The sequence below is a fragment of the Ascaphus truei genome, chromosome 1 (assembly GCF_040206685.1).
Source record: "Ascaphus truei isolate aAscTru1 chromosome 1, aAscTru1.hap1, whole genome shotgun sequence".
In the NCBI taxonomy this organism is placed as follows: Eukaryota; Metazoa; Chordata; class Amphibia; order Anura; family Ascaphidae; genus Ascaphus; species Ascaphus truei.
In genome coordinates this window covers 129,007,897-129,031,643 of record NC_134483.1, presented here as the reverse complement: position 1 = coordinate 129,031,643, position 23,747 = coordinate 129,007,897, and the positions used below count along the sequence as shown (strand labels likewise).

At 41.7% G+C, this 23,747-nt stretch overlaps 1 protein-coding gene across 5 annotated transcripts in view; it reads right to left on the bottom strand.

Annotated features, from left to right (window-relative positions):
- Window positions 1-23,747, bottom strand: part of SLC24A2 (solute carrier family 24 member 2) — a 320,058-nt gene that overhangs the window by 14,369 nt on the left and 281,942 nt on the right. For 4 of the 5 annotated variants that reach the window (XM_075594672.1, XM_075594667.1, XM_075594681.1 and 1 more), the window contains 3 exons: window positions 8,238-8,381; window positions 5,430-5,519; window positions 861-1,027 (listed from right to left, as the gene is read on the bottom strand). In XM_075594672.1, the coding sequence (XP_075450787.1) occupies window positions 861-1,027; window positions 5,430-5,519; window positions 8,238-8,381 (401 nt within the window). The remainder of the gene's footprint in view (window positions 1-860; window positions 1,028-5,429; window positions 5,520-8,237; window positions 8,382-23,747) is intronic. The other variant, XM_075594686.1, reaches the window with a different exon arrangement.

The window sequence follows — 23,747 nt, the reverse complement described above, 5'->3', positions numbered from 1 at the left end:
CCCCCCCAAGCCTGTCTCTCTCCTTGCCCCCTCTAGTGTCACTCTCCTCCCCCCTTAGCCTGTCTCTATTCCCCCAGCCTGTCTCTACTCTTCCCCCTCGAGCATGTCACTATCTTCTCAACCTTCAGCCTGTCTCTCTCCTCTTCACTCTACAGCCTTTCTCCCCCTCTCCATCTCAACCTATATCTCTCCTCTCCTCCCCAGCTTGACTCTCTCCTCTCCCCCTCCCCTCCCCTCAGCCTACCTCTCTCCTCTCTTTATTTCATCCCCATGTTTCTTTCCCTCTCATGTATTTTGCTTATTTCCCCCTCATTGTCATCCTCCCTGAATTTTCTTTCCCCAGCATCTTTTTCTTTTGTTCTTGCCCCTTTCTCACTCTTTCCCCCTCATGTCTCCCTCTCTTTTCTCCCCTCATGTCTCCCTCTCTTTTCTCCCCTCGTGTCTGTCTCTCTTTTCTCCTCCTCATGTCTTTCTTTCCCCTCTTATGTATTTCTCTTTGTACTTTCTCTTCTATTTTTGTTTTTCTCTTCCTTTCTGTCTTCTTCCCTTTCCTGCCTCTTTGCATCCCCCTGATTTAACCCTTCCCTCACCTTTTCCAGCGTGCAACCGCTGGCTCGCCCTGCTGTCCTCGAGGCTCCGTCCCCTGCCTCAGGCCCCGCCCACCTACAGCGGCTCGGCAGAGGAAGGGATTTCCCCTCTGGACTTCCTGCTGCATCTCAGCGCCAACGCAGAGAATGAATGTGCTGGCAGGAAGCCGGGCCCCAAACCCACCAAACCTGGGATAGTGGTCCTGGTTGTCCCCCCCTGACGGCAGCCCTACCTATATTTGATGTTTGCTGTGGAAGAGCATTTATACTTACCCAACTGTAATGTCAAAAATGTTGCTTCCTACAGAGCTTGATACTGCCATGTCTCCCAGCCCTTTGCGAGCAACAATAACACTAGTTATAAGGTCAGGGATGGAGGTGCCAGCAGCTAATATAGTCAGCCCCATAATTTCTTCTGAAATGCCAATAGTCTCACCGACCTAAACATAAGAAGATAATAATGTTAATTATACCGCGTTAAAACGCAAACGAATACTGCCGTTTTTTTTAAGGTTACCTTTAAAGTCGTGTTTCACGATAATATTTCTACAAACCGTTATGATCGTTTTCTATTTAACAACTTTGCTGACTTGTTTCGGAAACAGACATTGTCAAATGTAATGGAATACGATAGTAACCACATGTTAAACCGCGCGCAGTGGAATCCCATTGTACTTGACCTGATTTCGCCCTGTCCTACTGAAGGCAGAAAACACTTGTGGACAAATGATGAATTGTAAAAATACATTAACTTGTGGATAACGAATTGTCTCCCCAATATGTCTAAATGCTGATTTTGCTTTATAGAGCACCAACGATGTACGCAGTGCTTTACTAACTATACTATACTATACAATACCAGGAATTATAAGACGTACAACTAATATATAAGCACACAATAGGCCTGGAAATCCTTGCCCCTTGAGCTTACAATCTAAGTCAGGGGTGCGCAAACTTTCCCCCCTGTACCCCCATGCTCGCACCCCTGTCCTAACCATGTCTCCGTAGCCCTTTGGTGTAATTGTTGCCATGGCGATGCGTCGCCGGAGGCAAGGTAAGTAAAGTTACAGAAGTCTCACGCGATCATTTAATTTAATTTAAATGGCTTGGGGAAGAGCGCAGGGCCTCTGCAACTGCCGCACTCCCCCTGAAAAATCTCACGCCCCCCAGTTTGCACACCCCTGGTCTAAGTGATCGAAGTCCCTTCCCCCAACCTATTGCAGTACAGTATTTAAACTGAGAGGAGGAAGACTTTACTTTAAAACAGATTCCCAATAACTAAAAACAATGCATCCTAAAATATGCATTTTCAAAGTCTACGCAACGACAAAAATCCTTACAAACAATCTATTTAACACTATACTGTATAAAACATAAATTTTACATTGCAAAACTACAATGACAACATGTCGTTGCTTTGGTTAGCATTAGATACAGAATTTCAATTGATCTTTTCAAATTGTTGTACCATATATCATCTCGGTGCACTATTATTAAATAAAACATGCAATCCAGCATGTAAATCCAAAAAAGTTGCCTGAATATTATGTAATGGCAATCCATTCAGGGGTCTTATGTGACTTAAAGCTTCATTAAGTGGTACTTTAAACGAGATTTTTTTTTATGCTGTCAACACACGTCTAGAAAAATAAAATAATATAACATAAAAACACAGCTCTGAATACTTTAACCACTTTAATCTGTATTCTTTCAAAAGTGTTTTAGATACATTAAATTGCCCAAAAAAGTGAATGAAGAACTTTTATGTTGACCTTGGAAAAGGTATCAAAATCTGCAATGCATCATGAGAGATAAAAAAAAGTCTATATATGGACGTTGCATGAAAATTACATTTTTAAATATATTAGTTGGGATTGAATCTGTGATCATCTCTGTCAAAAGAAATTGTATAGCATCCAATTTATAATTTGCTGAATCACTCAATGCAGCAATGTGCACTTCTGAACTCATAATTTGTCTTTTTTTAGTACCATCTAAGGCTGCGTCCCCCCTGTGCCGCTGATCGCGCTCATGCTTGAGAGTGGTGACGTCACCGACACTCCAAGCATGAGCGTTCGGCTGTCCGGCAACTTTTTCGGTAAGCGCGAGCGGGGGGGAGGGGGGGGGCGTGGCCGAGTAGTGAGCGGCGCTGATTGCTGAGGAGGTCATGTGACCCTTCAGCGCACCCAAACTCAATTTTATCTGTCTCGGCAAGCACCTAGTGCCCGCGAGCTTTAGTTGCACGGGTTCTCGCGCGCCGCGTGTTTGTGGCCGGACAGATTAATATTGATTGTGCTGACCGCGCTAAGCACCAAGCACGGTCAGCGGCAGCGTGGACGCAGCCTAAAGCAGCAGTCTGTGCTGAACGACACATTTTTTGTTGCATTATTTATATTTACTTTAAAAGATATCCTACACTTAGAGGATGGGTTTTTCTTTTTCATTTTATCTGATGTCTCGTTTAGGCGATATGAGCAGTTGAAATGTTTTTTGTCTGATGGGTCAAAATGGAGCTTACCCTAATGCTCAGTGTAACCTCATTTGCTAGAAATTAAGAAATTAATCATTATTCACACTTAAAAGAACAAGCGGGAGGTGCTCAGGTTAAACTCATATAGGCTTCTGGTTGATTTTGCTGCTTTCAGTACGAGCATTTTCCATGAATGAAAACTAGGATTCGAGAGATGGATTGACATGTTCTTTTAGGAGTATTGTAGAAAACAAAGAAACAAAATAGAAAAATATCCATAATTCCATCTTTTGGAAGACAAGAGGTTACTCTTAAACCGGAAAATGCTGCAGTGCAATTAGAATTGGGCACGGTTTTAGTGGAAATGCTTTAAATGGAAATCAATATTTGTCACAACTTGTATTACAAACGCTATGCTAACGCTATGCTATTCCCATTTGTAGGGGAAATATTGGCTTTTTCATGAACACTGGAACACTGGCAATAAAATGTATATATTGTAGTTTAAGTAAAGTATTCAATTAAACAAAGTGAACACACTGGAAAGTGCAACACAAATCAACACCATCAAAATATATAATGCTCATTGTAAAACAATACCGTTGCTACAACATCGTCTACAGCGATTGAAAGAGTAGTTATATAATCAAGATTATTCTTTAGGTGTACAAGCACAACATTTTGTAAACAAAGTTGAATTTCCAAGAATAAGGTACCACACTTTGCATTCACAACCCAGAATCCTTTGCATTCACAACCCAGAATCCTGTGTTACACTGTTGAACCTAAAATCATGCTTACATCAAAGATGTACCTGGATTGTTATGTCCTGTGGTCATAGGAAACAAAAGATTGATATGCTGCAGCACTACACACAGCTGATGTTTATTCAGTGAAATTAAAGTAACCTGCACCTGTTTATACTGTAAAAATTATAATTCTTATGTATATTGAATACATGTCTATGCATACACTGATCTCTTTCTAAGTAGATATAAGAAAGGGTTAATATATACAATTGCTAATTACCAAGAGACCAATTGTCTATATATCTGCTGTAAAACTCTTCAAAGCAGTTTCACTGTTAACCTGTAGACATGCAGTAAAAGAGTACATGTTGTCATCTTCACTCGTTATCAGCTAAAACAAAGAAGTTATGCTACAAGGTTAAGCATGAGGTGCTAGTGAATACAACACGTATTGTTCACCGTGAGGCCCCAACAACTTGTCAGCAAGACTATGGTCACTGTTCATATTCTAAATCCATGAAGCAAGTATGACACCTACCGATTTGAGTTGATTTGTCATCCAACAGATGAATAATAGGAGTCTATGAAGTGTTATAATATTATGGTTGAGAACAACATACGCTGGATTGTATCTGATCTGATATAGCAAGAAATATTGCTGACCTTGCATGGTAACTGCTTGCCATGTGCAATAAACAACTGGCTGGAACCCTCCTTGGGTGTGGGTCTCATGTTTTATGGAAAGTATAATTACCATAGTTTCTAATGTATTACATTGTACATATGTTGTGTCATGTGCCGATGAGAAATAATGGATTTCCTTGGATGTCTTGTTACTTTCTGCAAATATGAATGTCCGCCAATAAGGCTATTGCCAGCAAAACAGTGAAAAAAAGGGAACATACATAGCAATGGTGCATTCATTCCCATCAATCATTTGCTGCCATTACAGCAACCATATTTATTGTTTCATGACATATTTCATATTCAGCCGATTGAAAACATTCGTATAGAATGCTCTGCATGGGTTTCTTATAAGATGAGCACTTATTTTCCACATATTATTGGTTTATTAACGTTATTATTTACCTATAATGCACCAGTGATATGCATGCTATTACAACTAGAGATCGGCCATTTCCGCAGCTTCCTTTGGTCTGCAGATTTCCATGAATCAGTCTCAAAAGGGTAAATTCGCGTTTTCCGGATTGTTTTTATCATTGACAATCCAATCCGCGGATTCCGCAATCCGTTGGAGGATTTTAGAATACAATCCACGGATTCCACAATCGATTGGTGGATTCTTCAAAATCCTACAATGGATTGCTGAATCCACGGATTGGATTCTACAAATCCGTCAACAGATTGTATCCAATGGTGATTTTTGATTAATCCACACGGATTTAAACTGGAACAATCCGTCTACAAATTTGACACCGCGGAATGGATTTTGAATGGAAAGCCCGGGATATTCCAGGAATTGGATTTTGACAGTTTCGCCCGTCTCTAATGACAACCATTGAATAGTACACATAACATCTGTGCCACTGTAAACATACTGATACAGCTGGTAAGGACCTAAGAGGAACTATAACGCAATGCAGACAGCCCTTATGAACTTACCTGATGGGCCCACCAGACCATTAAATAGGAAAAAATTGCAATCCAAGTGATCGATCCAAAAAAAGTTAGAGGGAAAAATTTTCTAGATGACTGAAAAAAAAAAAAAAGAGAAAATGAAGATTCAGCAATGATCACTATATCATATGTACAAAGTAAACCTGGTACATGTTAATCATGATATTACACCAGTTAAATATCGCAATGCTTTATAACTGGGGATTCTGGTTTTAGGTTTTAACCGGAAAACCCCACTGAATCTCAATCTTGCATTTCTGTTTAATACCGATATAAACCGAAAATTAAGAATCATGTCCTGTTAGTTCCACCCCTTTTTAGCAAGCCAGCCAGCCACAGGTAGTAGAAAAAGGCAACATACTTGGATAGTATGAAAATTGAAAATAAGTGTACCGATAAACACCAAATTCAAAAACACTGATAAACACAGATATTTTTTTTAATAAAATGAAAACAACGGTAAAACTAAAAAATAAGCACCGATTTTACAAAACTATAAACACAAAAACCAGAATCCCTAATTATAACAAAGAAAATAAACTCATACTAGTATTAAATGGTGCACATTTATATACAGTTTATTTTTTTCTTTATGAGGTTTTTCATGGCAATCATTACTTCACCATAAGTGCTCCAGCTCTCCAAAATTGATAGAAAAAAAAATATTGCAATAGATTTGCAAGCCAAGATGTACGAACAGTATGCATGGACTATTGTGGCAAATGCTCAGCTTTGTTTTGTATTGAGAGGGGCATCACTAGCTGAACCCACGTGTGTGCACAATTAGCTCTTTGAAGTTCCATCCGGTGCAGAAGCGGCCTCAGTTTTATTTACTATTTCCCATCCACTCATGTCAGAATTTGAATGCACTCCTAGTAATTAGTAGATTGTAATTATCATCAGGTTTGGAAATTCACAACTGATTATATACTGTTGGTATCTTTTCTTGCTCTTTGCGTCCTTCACTGCTGCTCTCACCCTAGATTTGTTACATAGATACATAGTTACATAGTTACATAGTTACATAGTAGATGCTACATTTAGACGACAGATACTTATCCTATGTTTGTACTTACAGTATATTGATCCAGAGGAAGGCAAACAAAAATCCCCAGTGAAATATCATCTAATGATATCTCATAAAGGGAAAAATAATTAATCTGTTCAATGCTAAAGAAGAATTCTCAACAACGGTTTTCTTTGCATGAATGAACCTACGTATTGCAGTATTGCAATACGCTTTTTATATCAACACACAAGATTAGAAGAAAAAAAAGGAAAAGTTTGAACCGAGCCTATATTTCTGACTTTTGGATCGTCTGTGCTCACCATGACGGACCGTAACTGAGTACATGATGACAGAATAACAACATGAAACATATCTCATATACTGTAGTTGCATAGGAATATTATTTTGAGCTACTAGCCATATAAGTTAAAGCTTTGAAGGGTTTCTAGACCTTTTCTTTGAGCAGCATTAGAGTTCTTCATAAAGGCAATAAGAGTCTCATTTATTCAGTGGAGGCCTGAAGGAAACCCAGCTCTTCATGACAATATTCTCTACATGCACAGTATAATAACTGCTAACTTTCCTAACCTTGTACCCAGTGTCAGATTTCCAATTAGGCCTGGGCCTAAGGCGGCAATATTCTGAGGCGGCAAAAATGCCCACCCCCATTTGCATTTGCCGTGCTCTCTGACCTATCTGACCTAATGGGAATGGACTTCTTTACCTGTGCCGTCCGCCTCCGTTCTGCCGCCCTGCTTCTCCTTCAAAGTCGAGCGTCAAATGATGCAGCGGACATCACAAACGACGTCACACGGCGTCTCATTGCCATGGTAACCGTGACATTGCGACGTTAAATGACTTAATGACGCCATGTTACCATGGTAACACGACTCCTTGCGACGTCACATTGGTGATGTCTGCGGCGTCATTTGATGCAGGTTTCTGAAGGAGAAGCAGGGCGGCAGGCACAGGCGGCAGGCACAGGCAAGTGCCCAAGGGTGGCGGATTTGTAAATCCGCTGCTGCTTGTACCAGCTTCTTGACTAGTAAAACACAACTGTTTGGTACCCTGACAGAAGAGTCAGACAGGGAAATATTTAGTAAACACACATTCTGATAGTGCTCACTGCCATTTATAGCTGGTGCTGACCCTGCTAGCGCCAGCACATATTCACTTTCATGCACTGGTTCTGTATATGTACAGACACACCAATGCAGTTGAACCCACAGCAATGATGTTCTGCTATTGTAAGTCTTGTAATTGTTCTTTTTTGCTTGTGTCACAACAACACCTGTGACCTAAAGGGGCCATTTCATTGCATTAAAAAAATGTCTGTCTAAGAATACAATACCAGCTCTTTCACTGCCATCAGGTCTTATTTTGCAATGAATTGCAGTAACTCACCCATGGCAAAGGTTTATCCATTTTAGTTCTGCAGTACAATGTATTGAAATGACTAAACCTCCCAGAAAGCAATAATGATTAAAATGTACTGGGTGGTGTCTTTTATTTATATGGCAACACCCACCCACCAGATTACATTGACATTTAGCAACTTTAGCCATTTATTGTGTGAAAATGGCAGTGTATTAAAGGGCCACGTGACCTGGTGCTTCTGGGTTGGAGTTTGCAATGCACATAGACTTTTATTGGTTATTTTTTTGCGAAGGTTGCTGTTCTTCTGAAAGCATTTCTACTAAATAAAATGTGCACATTTCCCTAGTTGACGAACGTCCGCGAAACAAATTGCACATGTCGCGTACAGATCGTTAGCAAGTACTCACTGTCTTACGGACATCTGGTAAGGTGAGCCACAAAGGGAATATGATAGGCAGCACGGCAAGATACACAGCCCTCTTGCGACCGTTATTAGGCCATGCTAGGCTAAGAGGACGATCCTCTTCATCGTCAAGACCAGCTCCTGTCACCTGATGGAAAAAGACAGTCAAAAGAGAGACGGCATGAGTAAATAAGACATAACAAACCATGCTGGGAAATGGGCCCAAACTGGGAAATATCCTAGAATCATAATTAATCATAAATAATCTAGAGGGTTCTGCTCCAGAATTAAAAAAAAAAAGTAAAGAGTTAAAAGTAAAGATGTTCACTTGACTCCATGTTTTGGTTTTAGTTTTGCCTCTATTCTTTAAGGTTTTATATAAAGTCCCTTGGTTCTATATTATATATATAGCCAGGTCTCCCATGGTCCCCTTACCTCGATGTGGCTGCGGGGAAAAGGGGGAGGTTGCAGCTGGCTGCAGAGGTGCGCGTGTGCCGCCAGCGAGGCATGCGGACACCCGGCGAGAACAAGGAGCTGCGGGCAGTAAGAGGGGTGACCTTGGTCACCGGAGCTCCATGGCAGTACCGATCACAGGGCGCCGCCATCTTGTAGATGTTAGCGCATGCGCGATTGAGCCTTTGCGCATGCACAGTGCCTCAGAAGTTGCGTCAGCCATTAAGATAGGCTCCGCAAGGGACTACAAGTCCCAGCAGCCTCAGGGGCTGTAGGTCACATAGGGGCAAATGGCCTATAGGGCCCCTGGAATCTCGGGAAGCCAAAAGATACATTGGGCACGCTCAGCACACCACGCCATTCGGGAGCAGGATGGAAGGAAAGGAAGGAGTAGCACAGCCGCAACCAAAACCCACTGAGGTTTTAATTGCTTTACATGTAAGGCCTGTAAATTTGCGACTAAAGAAAGAATTCATTTTATCTCTTACGTCACAAAAGAGATTTTTGAAATGGAATATTTCATCAATTGTAGGACGTCGTTTGTTGTGTACCTCTTGGAGTGCCCATGTGGATTTCAGTATGTGGGACGCACCTCAAGACCACTGAGGGTCCGCATACTGCATACTGGAGCACATGGGCAACATGAGAAAACAGCTACTTACACACAATCTGTCCAACACTTTAGCCTAGCACATGCAAGAAACCCAATGGGATTGTTGTACAGGGGAATTGAGGTTGTCCCCGAAAGTTGGAGAGAAGGGGACAGACTTCAGAATGTGTCAGAAGGAAACGTATTGGATCTACTGTATAAATTGAAGACTTTGGTCCCCAAGGGACTAAACATTGACATTGACAATGAGGCATTTGTCTAATATTGGGTTATCTGTAAAAACCCAGTACATTATATCTCCTGATTCTTAAGCTGTTTCACTCCACCCTTACCGAGATTTGGCATATTATGTTTGAGTTAATGCTTCTGAGTTTTATTATTGTTCCAATATGGTTTTATTACTATTTCAATTGAGTTTTAATAAAGTTTTATATTGCTTTAACATATGTAGATTGTGTGCGACATTAGGGCAGATGGAGCTTTATGGCACTCCATTGATGTCGATGCAATGGTTCTGTTTTTAATACAGTAAGCTGTTAGGGTTTAACATCCTGGTATCACGTATAATCTAGAAATGTATCACTAGTAGTATTTATGAGACAGTGGCCTGATCGCTGTTACATGTATATTTTCTGTTCTGGAATTGGTACCTACCTCACTCTGTACTTGAGGGAGTGAGTGTTCAGAGATGCAAGCCTGAAAGACTTTTAAGGGAATCTTCCAATACGTTTTAAAGACTATGGGCTCTATGCAGTAAGCGGCGAAAAAGTGCTTTCGGCAAGTGTTGCCGATAGGCATGATTTTGGCGATTTGCCCTCGCAGTATTCAGTAAGGACCGAATCCATGCCGATCCCTGTCGAATCACTGCGAAAGCAAAACTGCCGATGAGCCTGTGCCGAAACAGCCTGGCTCCCGATAACCTGCCGATAGGCCATTTCTGCCGATATGTGTTTGCAGCAGAGAGAGATCAGCTTCTCTCTCTACGCAAACATCGGCAAAATATAAATTATTTATAAACAACTTTGAATCCTAGTGTACATGTGCAGTGAGTCTCCGGAGCTGAACCGCATTGGTTTCAGGTCTGGGGACCCCCTGCTTCCCGAGATACAGGCCCCTTTATGAGGTGCCGGTATCCCTCTGCATTTAAAGGTCCCGATCACGTGACCGCGGAATGTAAACAAAGCAGAGGGATACCGGCAACCCCTAAAGGGGCCTGTATCTCGGGAAGCAGGGGGTCCCCGGACCTAAAACCAAAGCGGTTCAGCTCTGGAGACCCTCTGCACATCTACACTATGAGTAAAACACATATACAGGTAAACCCCGTTATAGCGCGGTCCTCGGGGTCCACCCCGAGACCACCGCGTTAGTAACGGGGTCGCGCTAATTTAAAAACAAAATGGCCGCCGCGCGCCTGTTCGGGAGGGAGGGAGTGAGGAGGGAAGGAAGAGGCCAGCACAACATGCCGCCCGTCTGGCCTCTCTGTGGGGCCCGCGATGACTCTGGCCGGGCGCCAGTTAATTAAATAAATTAAAAAACAAAAAGTTTAAAAAAACGGCGGCAATTCATCCCTCCTCCCTCCCAACCCCCTCTTTTTTTTCTTCCGGAGAGGTCAGAGCATGAGGGGGCAGGGCGTAGGCTTAGTACAGGGGAGAGAGGATGTGCTGAGCTGATCTAAGGTAGGTGTGTGTGTGTGTGTGTGTGTGTGTGTGTGTGTGTGTGTGTGTGTGTGTGTGTGTGTGTGTGTGAAAAACGGGCTGGTGGGGGTGTGTGTGTGAAAAACGGGCTGGTGGGGGGCGGGCTGCTGACATGTGAGGGGGGGTGGGCTGCTGACATGTGAGGGGGGGGTGGGCTGCTGACATGTGAGGGGGGGTGGGCTGCTGACATGTGAGTGTATTGTGAGAGCTGTGAGAGCTGTGTGCTGTGAGAGTGTGCTGTGAGCAGTGTGCAGTGTGAGTGTGTGTGCAGTGAGTGCTGGGAGTGTCTGGTGTGTGCAGTGTGCAGTGGGACTGTGTGCAGTGGGAGTGTGTGCAGTGGGAGTGTGTGCAGTGGGAGAGTGTGCAGTGGGAGAGTGTGCAGTGGGAGTGTGCGCAGTGGGAGTGGGAGTGTGCAGTGGGAGTGTGCAGTGGGAGTGGGTGCGTGCAGTGTAGAGTGTGTGCGTGCAGTGTAGAGTGTGTGCGTGCAGTGTAGTGTGTGTGTGCAGTGTAGAGTGTGTGCGTGCAGTGTAGAGTGTGTGCGTGCAGTGTAGAGTGTGTGCGTGCAGTGTAGAGTGTGTGCGTGCAGTGTAGAGTGTGTGCGTGTAGTGTAGAGTGCGTGCAGTGTGTGCAGTGTAGAGTGTGTGCTGGGAGTGTGTGCAGTGAGTGCTGGGAGTGTGTCCAGTGTGCTGTGAGCAGTGTGTGTGCAGTGAGCAGTGTGTGTGCAGTGTGTGCAGTGTGTGTGCAGTGTGTGCAGTGTGTGCAGTGAGCAGTGTGTGCAGTGAGCAGTGTGTGCAGTGTGCAGTGAGCAGTGTGTGCAGTGTGCAGTGAGCAGTGTGTGCAGTGATTAGTGTGCAGTGTGTGCAGTGAGAGTGTGTGTAGTGAGAGTGTGTGCAGTGAGAGTGTGTGCTGTGTGCAATGTGTACAGTGAGCAGTGTGTGTAGTGAGAGTGAGCAGTGTGTGCAGTGAAAGTGTGCAGTGTGCAAAAAAATTTTAAAAATTTTTTTTAATTTTTTTTTTTTTAAACGGGAGCCACGTGAAAACCGCGTTATAACGGGTCGCATTATAACGGGGTTTACCTGTATATGTAACGGGTATTCCCTCTAGTATGACCCACCCAATCTCATATTGGCCCCTGTGGTCTATCCAGCCCCCATTACATGTAAAAAAAATAAACCTGGCCTATACATTCAATACATACACCCCCCCAACCCCCCCCCCCAACACCTACAGTACAATAATGTGCAAAATAACTATTATCCAGATAGGGATAATAGATTATTTGCCCATTATTAAACACATTAACTAGCATATTAAAATAAATAAAGTACTACTGACCTCATCAATAAGAAGCCCCCGTCGCCAGCAACGACGTATGCCCACAAAATACATAGCCAATACAAAGCCAATACATTGCAATTACATTCAGATATCAATTAACCCCTTAAACACCTTATCGGATAATAACCGCAACGGTAATTAAGGGGTTAAGCCACACTGGCCCGATACCCACCCTTCACCCATTCATTTGCACAGTGGCTTCATCATGCAACTATAATATATATACAGATATATATATATACAGTGTTCGACAAACCTATACATTTGGCGAGTGGATTTAACCCCGGGCGAGTAAATATTGGCTCAAGCAGCACACGTTTGGTATTAGGTGGCGAGTAGATTTTTTTGTGTGGCGAGTAGATTTTTTGGTGATTTGTCAACCACTGTGTATATATATATATATATATATATATATATATATATATATATATATATATATATATATATACATACATAGACATGATGAACCAATATACAAATAAATGTAGAAGGGTTATCAAAAACATGCTGTACTACAAATACCACTTCTCCATACAGACACACTACAATAAAATCAATTTCCTTTAATAATCCAATCTGATCTTCCAATCAAAATCCTCAAATGCCAATCAAAAACCTCAAATGACAATCAAAACATTGCATTTACATTGTATATATAAAAAACAAAAAAAACAAAAAAAAAAAACAAAAAAAAAAAACTGTGCGCTACTACCTAACTACCTATAAAGTTTAAATGTATAAATATATACAGTGCAGTGACTATACCATCAATTTAGTGATAAAAAATTAATAAAAAATTAAACCACAACTCCCACAGTGAGATAATTATACATTAAATAATAAGTGTCACATAACCGTGTTGGGGATAATGGCGTCTGCAGCTGTAAACGCAGGGGTGGCTCAGCACCCCACACACACTAAGAGAATGGAAACAAAAGAAAACAGCGCACAACGCCAAATAGTGAAGCAAATTCAACAATATATTATAGAATTAAAAAGGGGGTAATATATCTGCGTACATGAAAAAAGTTGGTAAAAGGCATGTAGTGTGTATCACACTGTTTACCACTCGGCAGCTGTTAGCTGTAGATTCAGGTGCTTGCTTCCCTCTGCTGCTGCAGCTCAGTTGATTCTGGGGCAGGACGTTAGTCTTTTCACTCCCAAGGGGATTTCCCTTCATGCAGCCAGGTTCAGCAGCTGGTACTGGGGCTCGGTGAAATCGCTCCTGCTTCCTGGCCGATATGAAGCTGCTCCTGTACCTCGGTAGGTGTATCCTCTGCACAGAGGTTAAAACGCAGCTTGCTGGGGTGCCCTCAGCGTGCCACGATGCCGCTCCGTCGCGGGACGCTGTGTAATGACGTCACTGTCTACACAGCAGTGGTGGATTCAATAGGGAAGTTTGAACAGTCTTACAAAGTCTCTCACAAGTGTCCAAAACAGCACACAGGATGAAATAAAAACAGGACAGGCCAATACATAGACAAAGGCCAATGTAAGCAGATATAAGGCAATAGAATGTTACAGTACATCAAACTAGTTTCATAGAATTAACTACTTCTTCAGGGAATAAATGGCTTATCGGCGCTTACTGCATGAGGCCCTATATTATATTGTATTATACTATGTCTCGCTCTCTGGTCCAGTGCCAGTGGAGGTCCAAGCCAGACTTATTAAGTATCATTTATTGTCCCGTTCGCTGTCTCTGTATTCTTATAACATGCATTTATAGTATGCATTTTTAGAGTAGGTTTTCAGTATGTAGTCCTTTTTGGATGTTTAATTGGTTAAGGAGAACTATATCCAATGGCAGGTTGCAACATTTAAGGACTGTGTAGGGTTTTCAGGGCATAGGTATTCCACCATTATTTACTTTGTTTCCGTTCATTATGGTGCTTTGATAAGGCGCTATAAGAATATTTCTATGGTTTGACTATAGGATAAATGTGGTCTGTATATTGAATGCCTTCAAGGCAAACTACATGTTTAGATAATTTTAAGTACTTAATTTTTCATTTTGAACTCTCAATTTATTAGCCCTTATAGAGTGTCTGCACTGTTATGGTTTCTATTGTATGGAAACACCAGCTTTTCATAGGACATTCCAATAGTCTTATTAGGGCATACTAACTATCGCTGTATAGTTATGATGGGTACGAAAAAGAGGAAGATAACCTTGCATCCACTCAACCAATATAAATGGTCACCATAAGCCAGTATATGATAGAATAATTTCCATAACAGGCAGTGCTCACGGGTCAGAGATAACTATACAACAAGAAAAAAGAAACCCGCCTAGGAGCACTCAGGTATACCGTACGAGAAATAACAATTTATTAATTGACACAAAGAAAATAGATAACAGTACAAAAATATTTTAAAAATAGGCTAGGACCCCTGACACGGATACTACCCAAAAAACCCACTGTTGCATGAAAAGGGGGTAAACTGATTATATAAACCCCAATGCCTGATATAGACAAGATGATTAGAATCACTTTGATATGCAATAAAATCCTTTACAGGCTATTATAGGCTAAAGCAGTAAAATTCAGGGCATTATTGAAAACTCTGATTGGTTAAAATTCCGGGCTTTATCCACAGTAATGCCCTGAATTTCAGCAGTTTGCAAAATGCAGTTTTCAATCTGTTTATTTCCAGCCAATCAGCTTTCAGAACAGCTGAGACATGGCAGGGGATTGGTTTGAATTAAGTAAAAGCTCTGAGATATGGCAGGGGATTGGTCAAAATGTATCAGCCACGGTTGGCTCTTCCCCCTCCCGAGCTGACTGAGATTTTCTGAGCAGATTCAGTTGAATTGGAGGGGAGGGGGAGAGAGACTGCAAAGAAGTAAGTGTATAGAGGTGCAGTGTTGTGTGTGTGTGTGTGGGGGGGGGGGTGTAGAGGTGCTGTGTTGTGTGTAGAGCTGGGGGGGAGAGTGCAAAGTTTAGTAAGTGGCTGCATTTTTTATTGTGGCTGCAGTGTGTGTGTGTTGTGCTGTTGTATGTGTAGCAGCAGTTTGTGTGAGTGTAGAGCTGATGTGTGTGTGTGTGTGTGTCAGTAGCAGTGTTTATGGGTGTAGCATGTGTGTGCAGCAGCAGAATTTGTGTGTGTGTGTAGAGCTGCTGTGTGTGTAGAGGTGCTGTGTAGTGAGTGTAGAGGAGGTGCTGTGTTGTGTGTCTAGTGCTCCAGTGTGTGTATGTGTGTAGAGGCACTGTGTTGTGTGTGTGTGTGTGTGTGTGTGTAGCGGCAGTTTGTGTGTGAGCTGCTGTGTGTGTGTGTGTGTACACAGAGGGGGCGGCAGTGTGTGGATATAGATAGCTGCAGTGTATGCGTATATAGAGGTGGTTTCATGTATTTACCATTTTATTTTAATATAAAAATCTATATAACTATACAAAAGTGTCTATTATTTATGAAATAAGCCTACATTTAGCCTATAATAGTAATAATCCCCTCAGAACAGGGCATTACTGGCCAATAATGCCCTGGCTGGGTTAAAGTCCCTCGGCTTCGCCTCGGGCCTTTAACTCTTCCAGCCAGGGCATTATTGGCCAGTAATGCCCTGTTCTTCAGGGATTATTACTTAATTACAAATTCCAAGTCGATGAAACATGCATATAATGGAATAAGTCTCCAAGGGCCTGGAGTGATAAACCAGTATAGAAAATACTTCCTCATCAAGCATAAAGATTCCGCTTTTTAAGGCAGATATATAATCCAGATCCACAGCAAATTGAGTATCTGTGGAAAAATGGTTTCTGAGCTCTAAGGATCACTCAATACAAGTACTGTCACGCATGTGGCATAGAAAATACATGCACTCAGCCGAGTGCAGAGTTAGATAGCCTGTATACTGCACAAATGAGTATCAAAAGTGTTCAAAGTCCAAAAGAATAATCACAGCAATGTTAGGTAGCATAGTTACGTGACTTCATAATCCAGGGGTCCTGTCTAGCACCCCCACTCCTACGCGTTTCGTCAGAGGACTTAGACTTGGAGTGGTGAGGAGGCTAGGACAAAACACATCTTAAAAAGGGTGGATTTTCATGCCAAGAGAAGGAGTAAACAGCTGTATGTAATCCCTACTATAATTAAGTCTGTACTTCCGCGTGTCAAGGTGAGGCGCATAGTATTTGCATTTAGTTCCTGTATAGCGCCATGACGCGTAATGCGCATGCGCAATACAACCGTGACACAGGGAATAATGAGGCACATTGCAATAGCATATACTTCTTGTATGCCGCCATGACGCATAATGTGCATGCGCAATGTAAGCGTAATGTGGGAAATAGAGAAGCACAATTATGATTGCCTATGCTGCCTGTATGGCGCCGTAAAGTATAATACGCATGCGAAATACAAACGTACTGCGGGGAATACTTATCCACTATGCTAATGGTCAAGAATCCCTCAATGATCGTTCATACGCATAATTAGGGCCAAGTTAAAGGTGTCCCTATTAGGATACATGATAAAGTTGCATGTCTGCATTATACATATCAAATTTAACTCGCACATGCGCATTAGATCCCTCTCAGCTACATGTAGGCAAAGTGATGCTGAATAGAGGAATGTGCAAACCCCACACCTCTCAACCACATTTAACTTAAAAAATGCTATCTACAAACGTGTGCAGACCCCACCTCATCTCATTTAAAGGGGATTATATATCTGCCTTAAAAAGCGGAATCTTTATGCTTGATGAGTGTAACAGGGGAGTTATCCCTGTTCAGAAAATGTGCCTCTAATCCAGCAGTGTGGTGGTTAACTGCTGGTAGTCAATTAACAAACACCACCTGCCTGATTAGATTGCTTAGAAAAGCCTGTCTTTTGAGACAGGAAGGGAGATTGTGCCTAAATCTCACACAACTTGTGACACTGAGCATGGGGACAGTTGTCTTGAGCCTGCCAGAAGAAACAGCAGTGCTGCTTTCAAGACACAGGGGAAACTTCTAAACCTGAATGCTGACAAACCCTGAGGAAAAGGTAGCAACCAGGAACAGAGAAGATTTTCCCTCCAAACCATAAGGAACAGATAAGACTTTCATTTATAAGACTTTTTATATCTGCTCATTTTATGATATATGTTTGGGGCTGGGAGACATGCTTATCTAAAGGGAGTTGTGGACTGCATAGTATTTCACTAGAAATACTCCCAAGTGAATAAAAGCTTTGTTTACCCCTTGTTTGGATGGTTTCCTGATGTTAAGGAAACAGGCGCAATAAAAGCCTTATTTAATTTCACCATAACCACTCTCCCTTGCATACCTCTGTGAGCGTCCGCCTACAATGAGGAAGTATTTTCTATACTGGTTTATCACTCCAGGCCCTTGGGAGACTTATTCCATTATATGCATGTTTCATCAACTTGGAATCTGTAATAGCCTGTGAAGGATTTTATTGCATAGCAAAGTGATTCTAATCATCTTGTCTATATCAGGCATTGGTGTTTATATAATCAGTTTACCCCCTTTTCATGCAACAGTGTTTCTTTTGGGTAGAATCCGTGTCAGGGGTCCTAGCCTATTTTTTAAATATTTTTGTACTGTTATCTATTTTCTTTGTGTCAATTAATAAATTGTTATTTCTCATACGGTATACCTGAGTGCTCCTAGACGGTTTCTTTTTTCTTGTTGTATAGTTATGATGGGGTTTGATGCCTATCTGGCTCCAGACAATGATATGTTTTTGTGACTACTATTGTGCAAAACAGTATGCCATTTAATAATTCATGGCAGGGGTTAACCAATGCTCAATATGAATATTATTCTTTGTGCCCATGGATGATATCACCAGCATCTGCAAAGAGCTTTGGGCTATTAGCATATAAATTTGAACTTGCATCAACTATTTAACAATGGTATGGAACCTTGTGGACATGATCATTAATCAAGGACTGTCTATTTAAACCAGGGTAGAAACATCCAAACAGTACTTCTGAGCCTGACGAAGCCGTACTGACAGCGAAACGCGTTGCTCTATTTTTGTCCGAATAAGTCCACTGTAGTTGTCCATCCCACTTGCGTTCCAACTCTGCATACCGGACACGGGAGCGGGGATCCTCTGGCAATGTAGTGCATACGGACTCTGCAGTTGTCAACACAGACTTTTCTATATGTGTGTGTACTTTTTCTTTGCTAATAAATGAATTATATTTTAACCTAACATGCTCTCCATGCATCTAACCTGATCACGGGGAAGGTTTGTGTGACTGGGGGGGGGGGGGGAGGGTGGAGTTAATAACAGCCATCATCTGCCTGAACACCAAGTGGGATGCTCCACAGAGACTATCAGCACAGAAACACAGACCAGACGGAAGGCTACAGTAAAGAAACCTTTCAGGACTTTATTTCTTACACACGGCCGTGTAAGAAGTGATATATTATATATTATTAATATTATCTTCAGCTGGCCCTGCAATGACAAGTAAGTGCATTGACTGTGGTATTTATCCCTTGTGCACTACTTTAAGTGTGTGATGGTTTGGTTATATGACTATCAATTCCATCACTGATTATTGTTATTTATACATTGGGCCTTAATCTGTGATTGTGTTTACTGATCCTGTACTCCACTATGTTTCTTTTGTCCACATCTACTTAAGGATCCAGGATAGATCCTAGTGGGGTTGAGCCGCAGCAGCCTATTTCCCCAAAGGTGCCTCCATTTTTGGGGTGCACCTGTTGGATTTCTATAAGGTAATATCTGTGTCTATTTATTCTGTATTTACCATCTTTGAGTTAGTGCCCGAGTTTTCTTTCACTCACACAGTGGCAGACGCTGCGTGGTTACTTGCGGCCTGTGGTCTGGGACCAGACAACCATCGCTTTAAGAGACACTTAAAGGTGAGACCCTCCAGCAGGAGTTCACCCAACACAGAGGCGGACGCCTTCGCCGATGGAAAGGATCCGGTAGATGCGGCATGGGACCATTCTGCGGTCCACAGATCAACATCTTTGAGTTGTCCTGATCTGTACTGAGACCAGGAGTGGTACCACTTGCACCAACGGCCATACACAGTGGGTAGCGCTACTCTACACACACACTCTTTGTGAGGGTCTGTCTGTGGAAATTAACGGGTTAAGTGCCCAGGCACCTCCATACATGTTTTTAAGTTAAACCTTTATCCATTGTAACAATGGCGGAAGAAGAGATCAGTGTATCTGGAAAGCTCGCACAAATAAAAGCATTTCGTTAGCCACAGAACGGTATTGTCTATTCATTTTTGATTATTAATCTCGACTAACATGGTACAGATACCTCTAAACTATACCTCCTTTAATCTACACAGTTGTGTGAAAAAGAAAGTACACCCTCTTTGAATTCTATGGTTTTACATATCAGGACATAATAACAATCATCTGTTCCTTAGCAGGTCTTAAAATTAGGTAAATACAACCTCAGATGAACAACAACACATGACATATTACACCGTGTCATGATTTATTTAACAAAAATAAAGCCAAAATGGAGAAGCCATGTGTGAAAAACTAAGTACACCCTTACTGCTTCCATAGGAATTAAGATGCTAAGTAGCAGACAGGTGCTGCTAATCAAATGCCCTTGATTAATTGATCATCAGCAAGCGTGACCACTTCTATAAAAGCCGAAGTTTAGCAGTTTGCTGGTCTGGAGCATTCAGGTGTGTGTTAACCCAATGTATTACTTCCTGGTAAAACATTTTATAAATAAATAAATAAATAAAACACAATGTCAAGGAGGAAAGACATCAGCAATGATCTTAGAGAAGCAATTGTTGCTGCCCATCAATCTGGGATGGGTTATAAGACTATTGAGCTCAAAAGCGGATGCAGAAAAAGCAGCACAAATCATCTTTCAGTTTACAAAAAGATACAGGATTCAAATAATCCAAGTGTATACTCGAACATCAAGTCATGTGTCTTCTTTATAATCAGTTTTCTTCTTTCCAACTTCACATTCAGATGTAATCTGCAGCAAACCAATCAGTGATCACTCCTTGTGTCAAAACGGTTAAGGACTGTGTAGTCTTCAATCTCGTTAGATAGGATATAGTCAATTTCATTCTTGAGTGAAGGGCTCACTCCATGTCCATTTTCTATTTTGATTGTTCTTGAAGAATGAATTCATGATGCAGAAGTTTTCACATTGCTCAAATTCTACCAATGTGTTCCCACTTTCATACTTGTTATATGTAACCATACAAACCAAATTATGCTTGGCAAAATCAATCAACATCACTAATCTCAAGAATAACAACATAGAATTTACACTTGAACTAAAAATCACTTAATCTTGTTCAAAATGCACTTTACCAAATGATTATGAAGAACTTGTGAAGAGTGTAGTTGAATGTGCAGAAAAAACTGGAGGAATCACTAAGAAAGGATAATAAAATATCTGATGAGACAAAACAATTAATGACGAGATGACATGAAATGAAGCAATCCCAAGACGCAATTATAAGAATTGAATATGCAGAGCTGTGCAAGACAATCCGCAAATGTATACCTGACAATGTAAGATAATGTAACTGTGATAGGGTGAAGAAGACTATTGATGATAACAGAAGCTTAAAGAAGACAAAGCAGTTACTTATTGTTGGAACTTGGGAAGAAGCAAATCATTGCACTTAAACAAGACGATGGATCAACACTAAAAGACTGTGCACTTACAGTATAGTCATGAGAGACTTCTATATGAAATTGTGCATGAACACAGACAACACAGGGCATAATCCAGCAGAGGACAAGTGAGAAGAAACTACTAATAATGTACTGTACCATTCTTCCTTCCAGAAAAAGTGGCAAAATCAATAAAACCCATGAAGAATGGGAAGGCTCCCGGGGAAAATAGAATTAGTACTGAAATCTTGAATGAAGCTGGGGAAGAAGTAGAAAAAATCTTTGCAAAACTCTTTACATGCTGCTTGAAGAACAGGAAAATTCCAGAGCAATGGAGTAATGCCATAATTATCCTCATTCACAAGAAAGGAGACAAAGAAGACCTCAAGAACAATAAGTCTACTTCCAATCACTTACTGTATTATTATTTTTTTACGAAGATACTGGCTAATTATCTGATACTGTGTCAAGAACCACACACTGGTAACTGTTGCATTCCTGGCAGCTTGCTAGTAGTAAGCTGTGCTGACTGCACAAATGATTTCCCTGGCCTTTAAAATGACACGTCACAGTCTCTTCCTGGCTTCTCAACTAAATTCCCACCTGGCTGGAGCATGTTTTGTTGCTGCAGTTTCTAGTTCTTGTGCCCCTGTTCCTTTCCCTGTTTTCTGTCCCTATGTACAACCCCTGTTTTTTGTTTTTCTAGTGTCTATGCCTTAGTGAATAAACAAGTTATTTCCTTTAGTTTGCCTTTCTCTAGTCCTTACTTAATCCTGCACCAGACCTGCTCTACCTTGTATCCAATGTCCAGTTGTATCCTGTGTCCTGGGTCCAGTGACCTGTATCCAGCTTTCTCTTCTGTTCCTGTCTGTCTTCAGATCCGGACTGCTGCTGCAGACTCTCGCCGTGGATTTCCCCCCTGCACTTCTCCCTGATAAAATGACCCTGGACTTTGCCCAGCCTAGAGAGCAACCGGGATTTGACAGTGGATACATCCCAATGGACCACATCCAAGTCCTACAAGAAGTGATTTCCCATAGTAATGAATACGATCTACCACTCAGTTTAAGATTTGTAGATGATGAAAAAGCATTTTATTCTGTCTACACCTCAACAATCCTTGATGCATTAAAAAGAGAAAATGTTGTAGAAGCGTACATTGATCTTATAAAGAACATTTACATGAATGCAACATCAACCATTAGATTATATAAAGATATAAGCAAGATAAGGATCAGCAAGGGAGTGTGGCAGGGGGACAGCATGTCACCAAAGCCTTTCACTGCAACACTTGAAGAATTGTACAGACATTAGATTGGGAAGAAAAAGGAATCACAATCAACAGTGAATATTTGAGTCACCTATGATTTGCAGATAATATTGTCTGCACTGTAAGTCCAGAAGACCTCCAGCAACAAATTGGAGAGCTTGCTGAAGAAAGTGAGGTTGTGGGCCTCCGTATGATCCCCAGCAAGACCAAAGTAATATTCAACAAATTTGTGTCGTCTGCTAAGATTTAAATAAAGGGAATAGAACTTGAAGAGGTTAAAGACTATGTCTACCTTGGCCAGCAAATAATGGATGGGAACATTTTGAATAAAATCAATAGGAGAATGAAAATGGAATGGAGCGCATTTGGAATTAACAAGACAATATTTCAAGGGAATCTTCCCCTGTGCCTCAAGAAGATAGTTTTCAACCAGTGTATTCTGCCGTACTCACATATTGATGTGAAACTTGAACTCTAAATGTGGAGATTATGTGTAGTACAAACCTGGTGGAAGTAGACCGTCTCGCAAAGTTGAGCCACTTCTCCAGACTGCAGACAAGACTACCGAATTAATCATTTGAGAACTCTTCGGTCTCCACGGGGGTCCCAGAGGAAATCATATCACATAGGGGGGTAAAATTCACCTACAAGTTCTGGAAGAATTTCTGCGCCACCATGGGAATCAGGATAAACCTATACTCCTCTTACCATCCACAGACAAAACAGACTCTGGAGCAGTATCTGCATTGTTGTATTACTGTAATTAAATCCAGGACGATTGGACAGAGTTTCCACCACTTGCTGAATTCTCATACAATAATGCTCAACACAGCTCGGCCAACCAAAGCCCTTTCTTCTCTAATTATGGATTCCATATAGCTGTCATTCCAGGTCTGCTAGTTCCCTGTCTCATTCCTGCCATCTATGAGAAACTATCTGCCTTACAACAAGTCCAGGAAAACATAAAGGTGAATCGTGGGAGGCTGAATAACGATATATAGGGGTGCCACTGACCATCACCGTAGACCACCCTATGTTGCTCATTGGAGACAAAGTCTGGTTGTCTACGAAAAATCTACGCCTAAAAGTTCCCACCATTTCTGAATTAGTTAACCCTCTTTCTTTCCGGTTGGAGCTCCCCATATCCATGAAGATCCACCCAGTGTTCTATACCTCATTATTAAGCCTTTTTTTCAGGGGGAATCCTTTCCCAGGCCGCTTCTCTTCCTCTTCCTGGCCCTGTCTAGGTGGATGGCGAGGAGGAATTTGTCATGGAGAAGATTCTGGACTCAAGACTGCATAGGGAAAGACTGCAATATCTTGTACAGTGGATGGCCTATGGCCCCAGAGAGAGGTTTTGGGAGCCATAGGAATACATCCACGCTCTGCCTCTGGTTAACGCCTTTCACAAGACGTATCCAACCAAGCCAAAAGTAAGACTGTCTGGAGGACATTCCTTGAGAGGGCAGAGTAATGTTAAGTATACCCTGGTGGGGATTGAACTATGGTTGTTCCCAGCTGGCAATTCTCCCGCTCTGTCACTGGG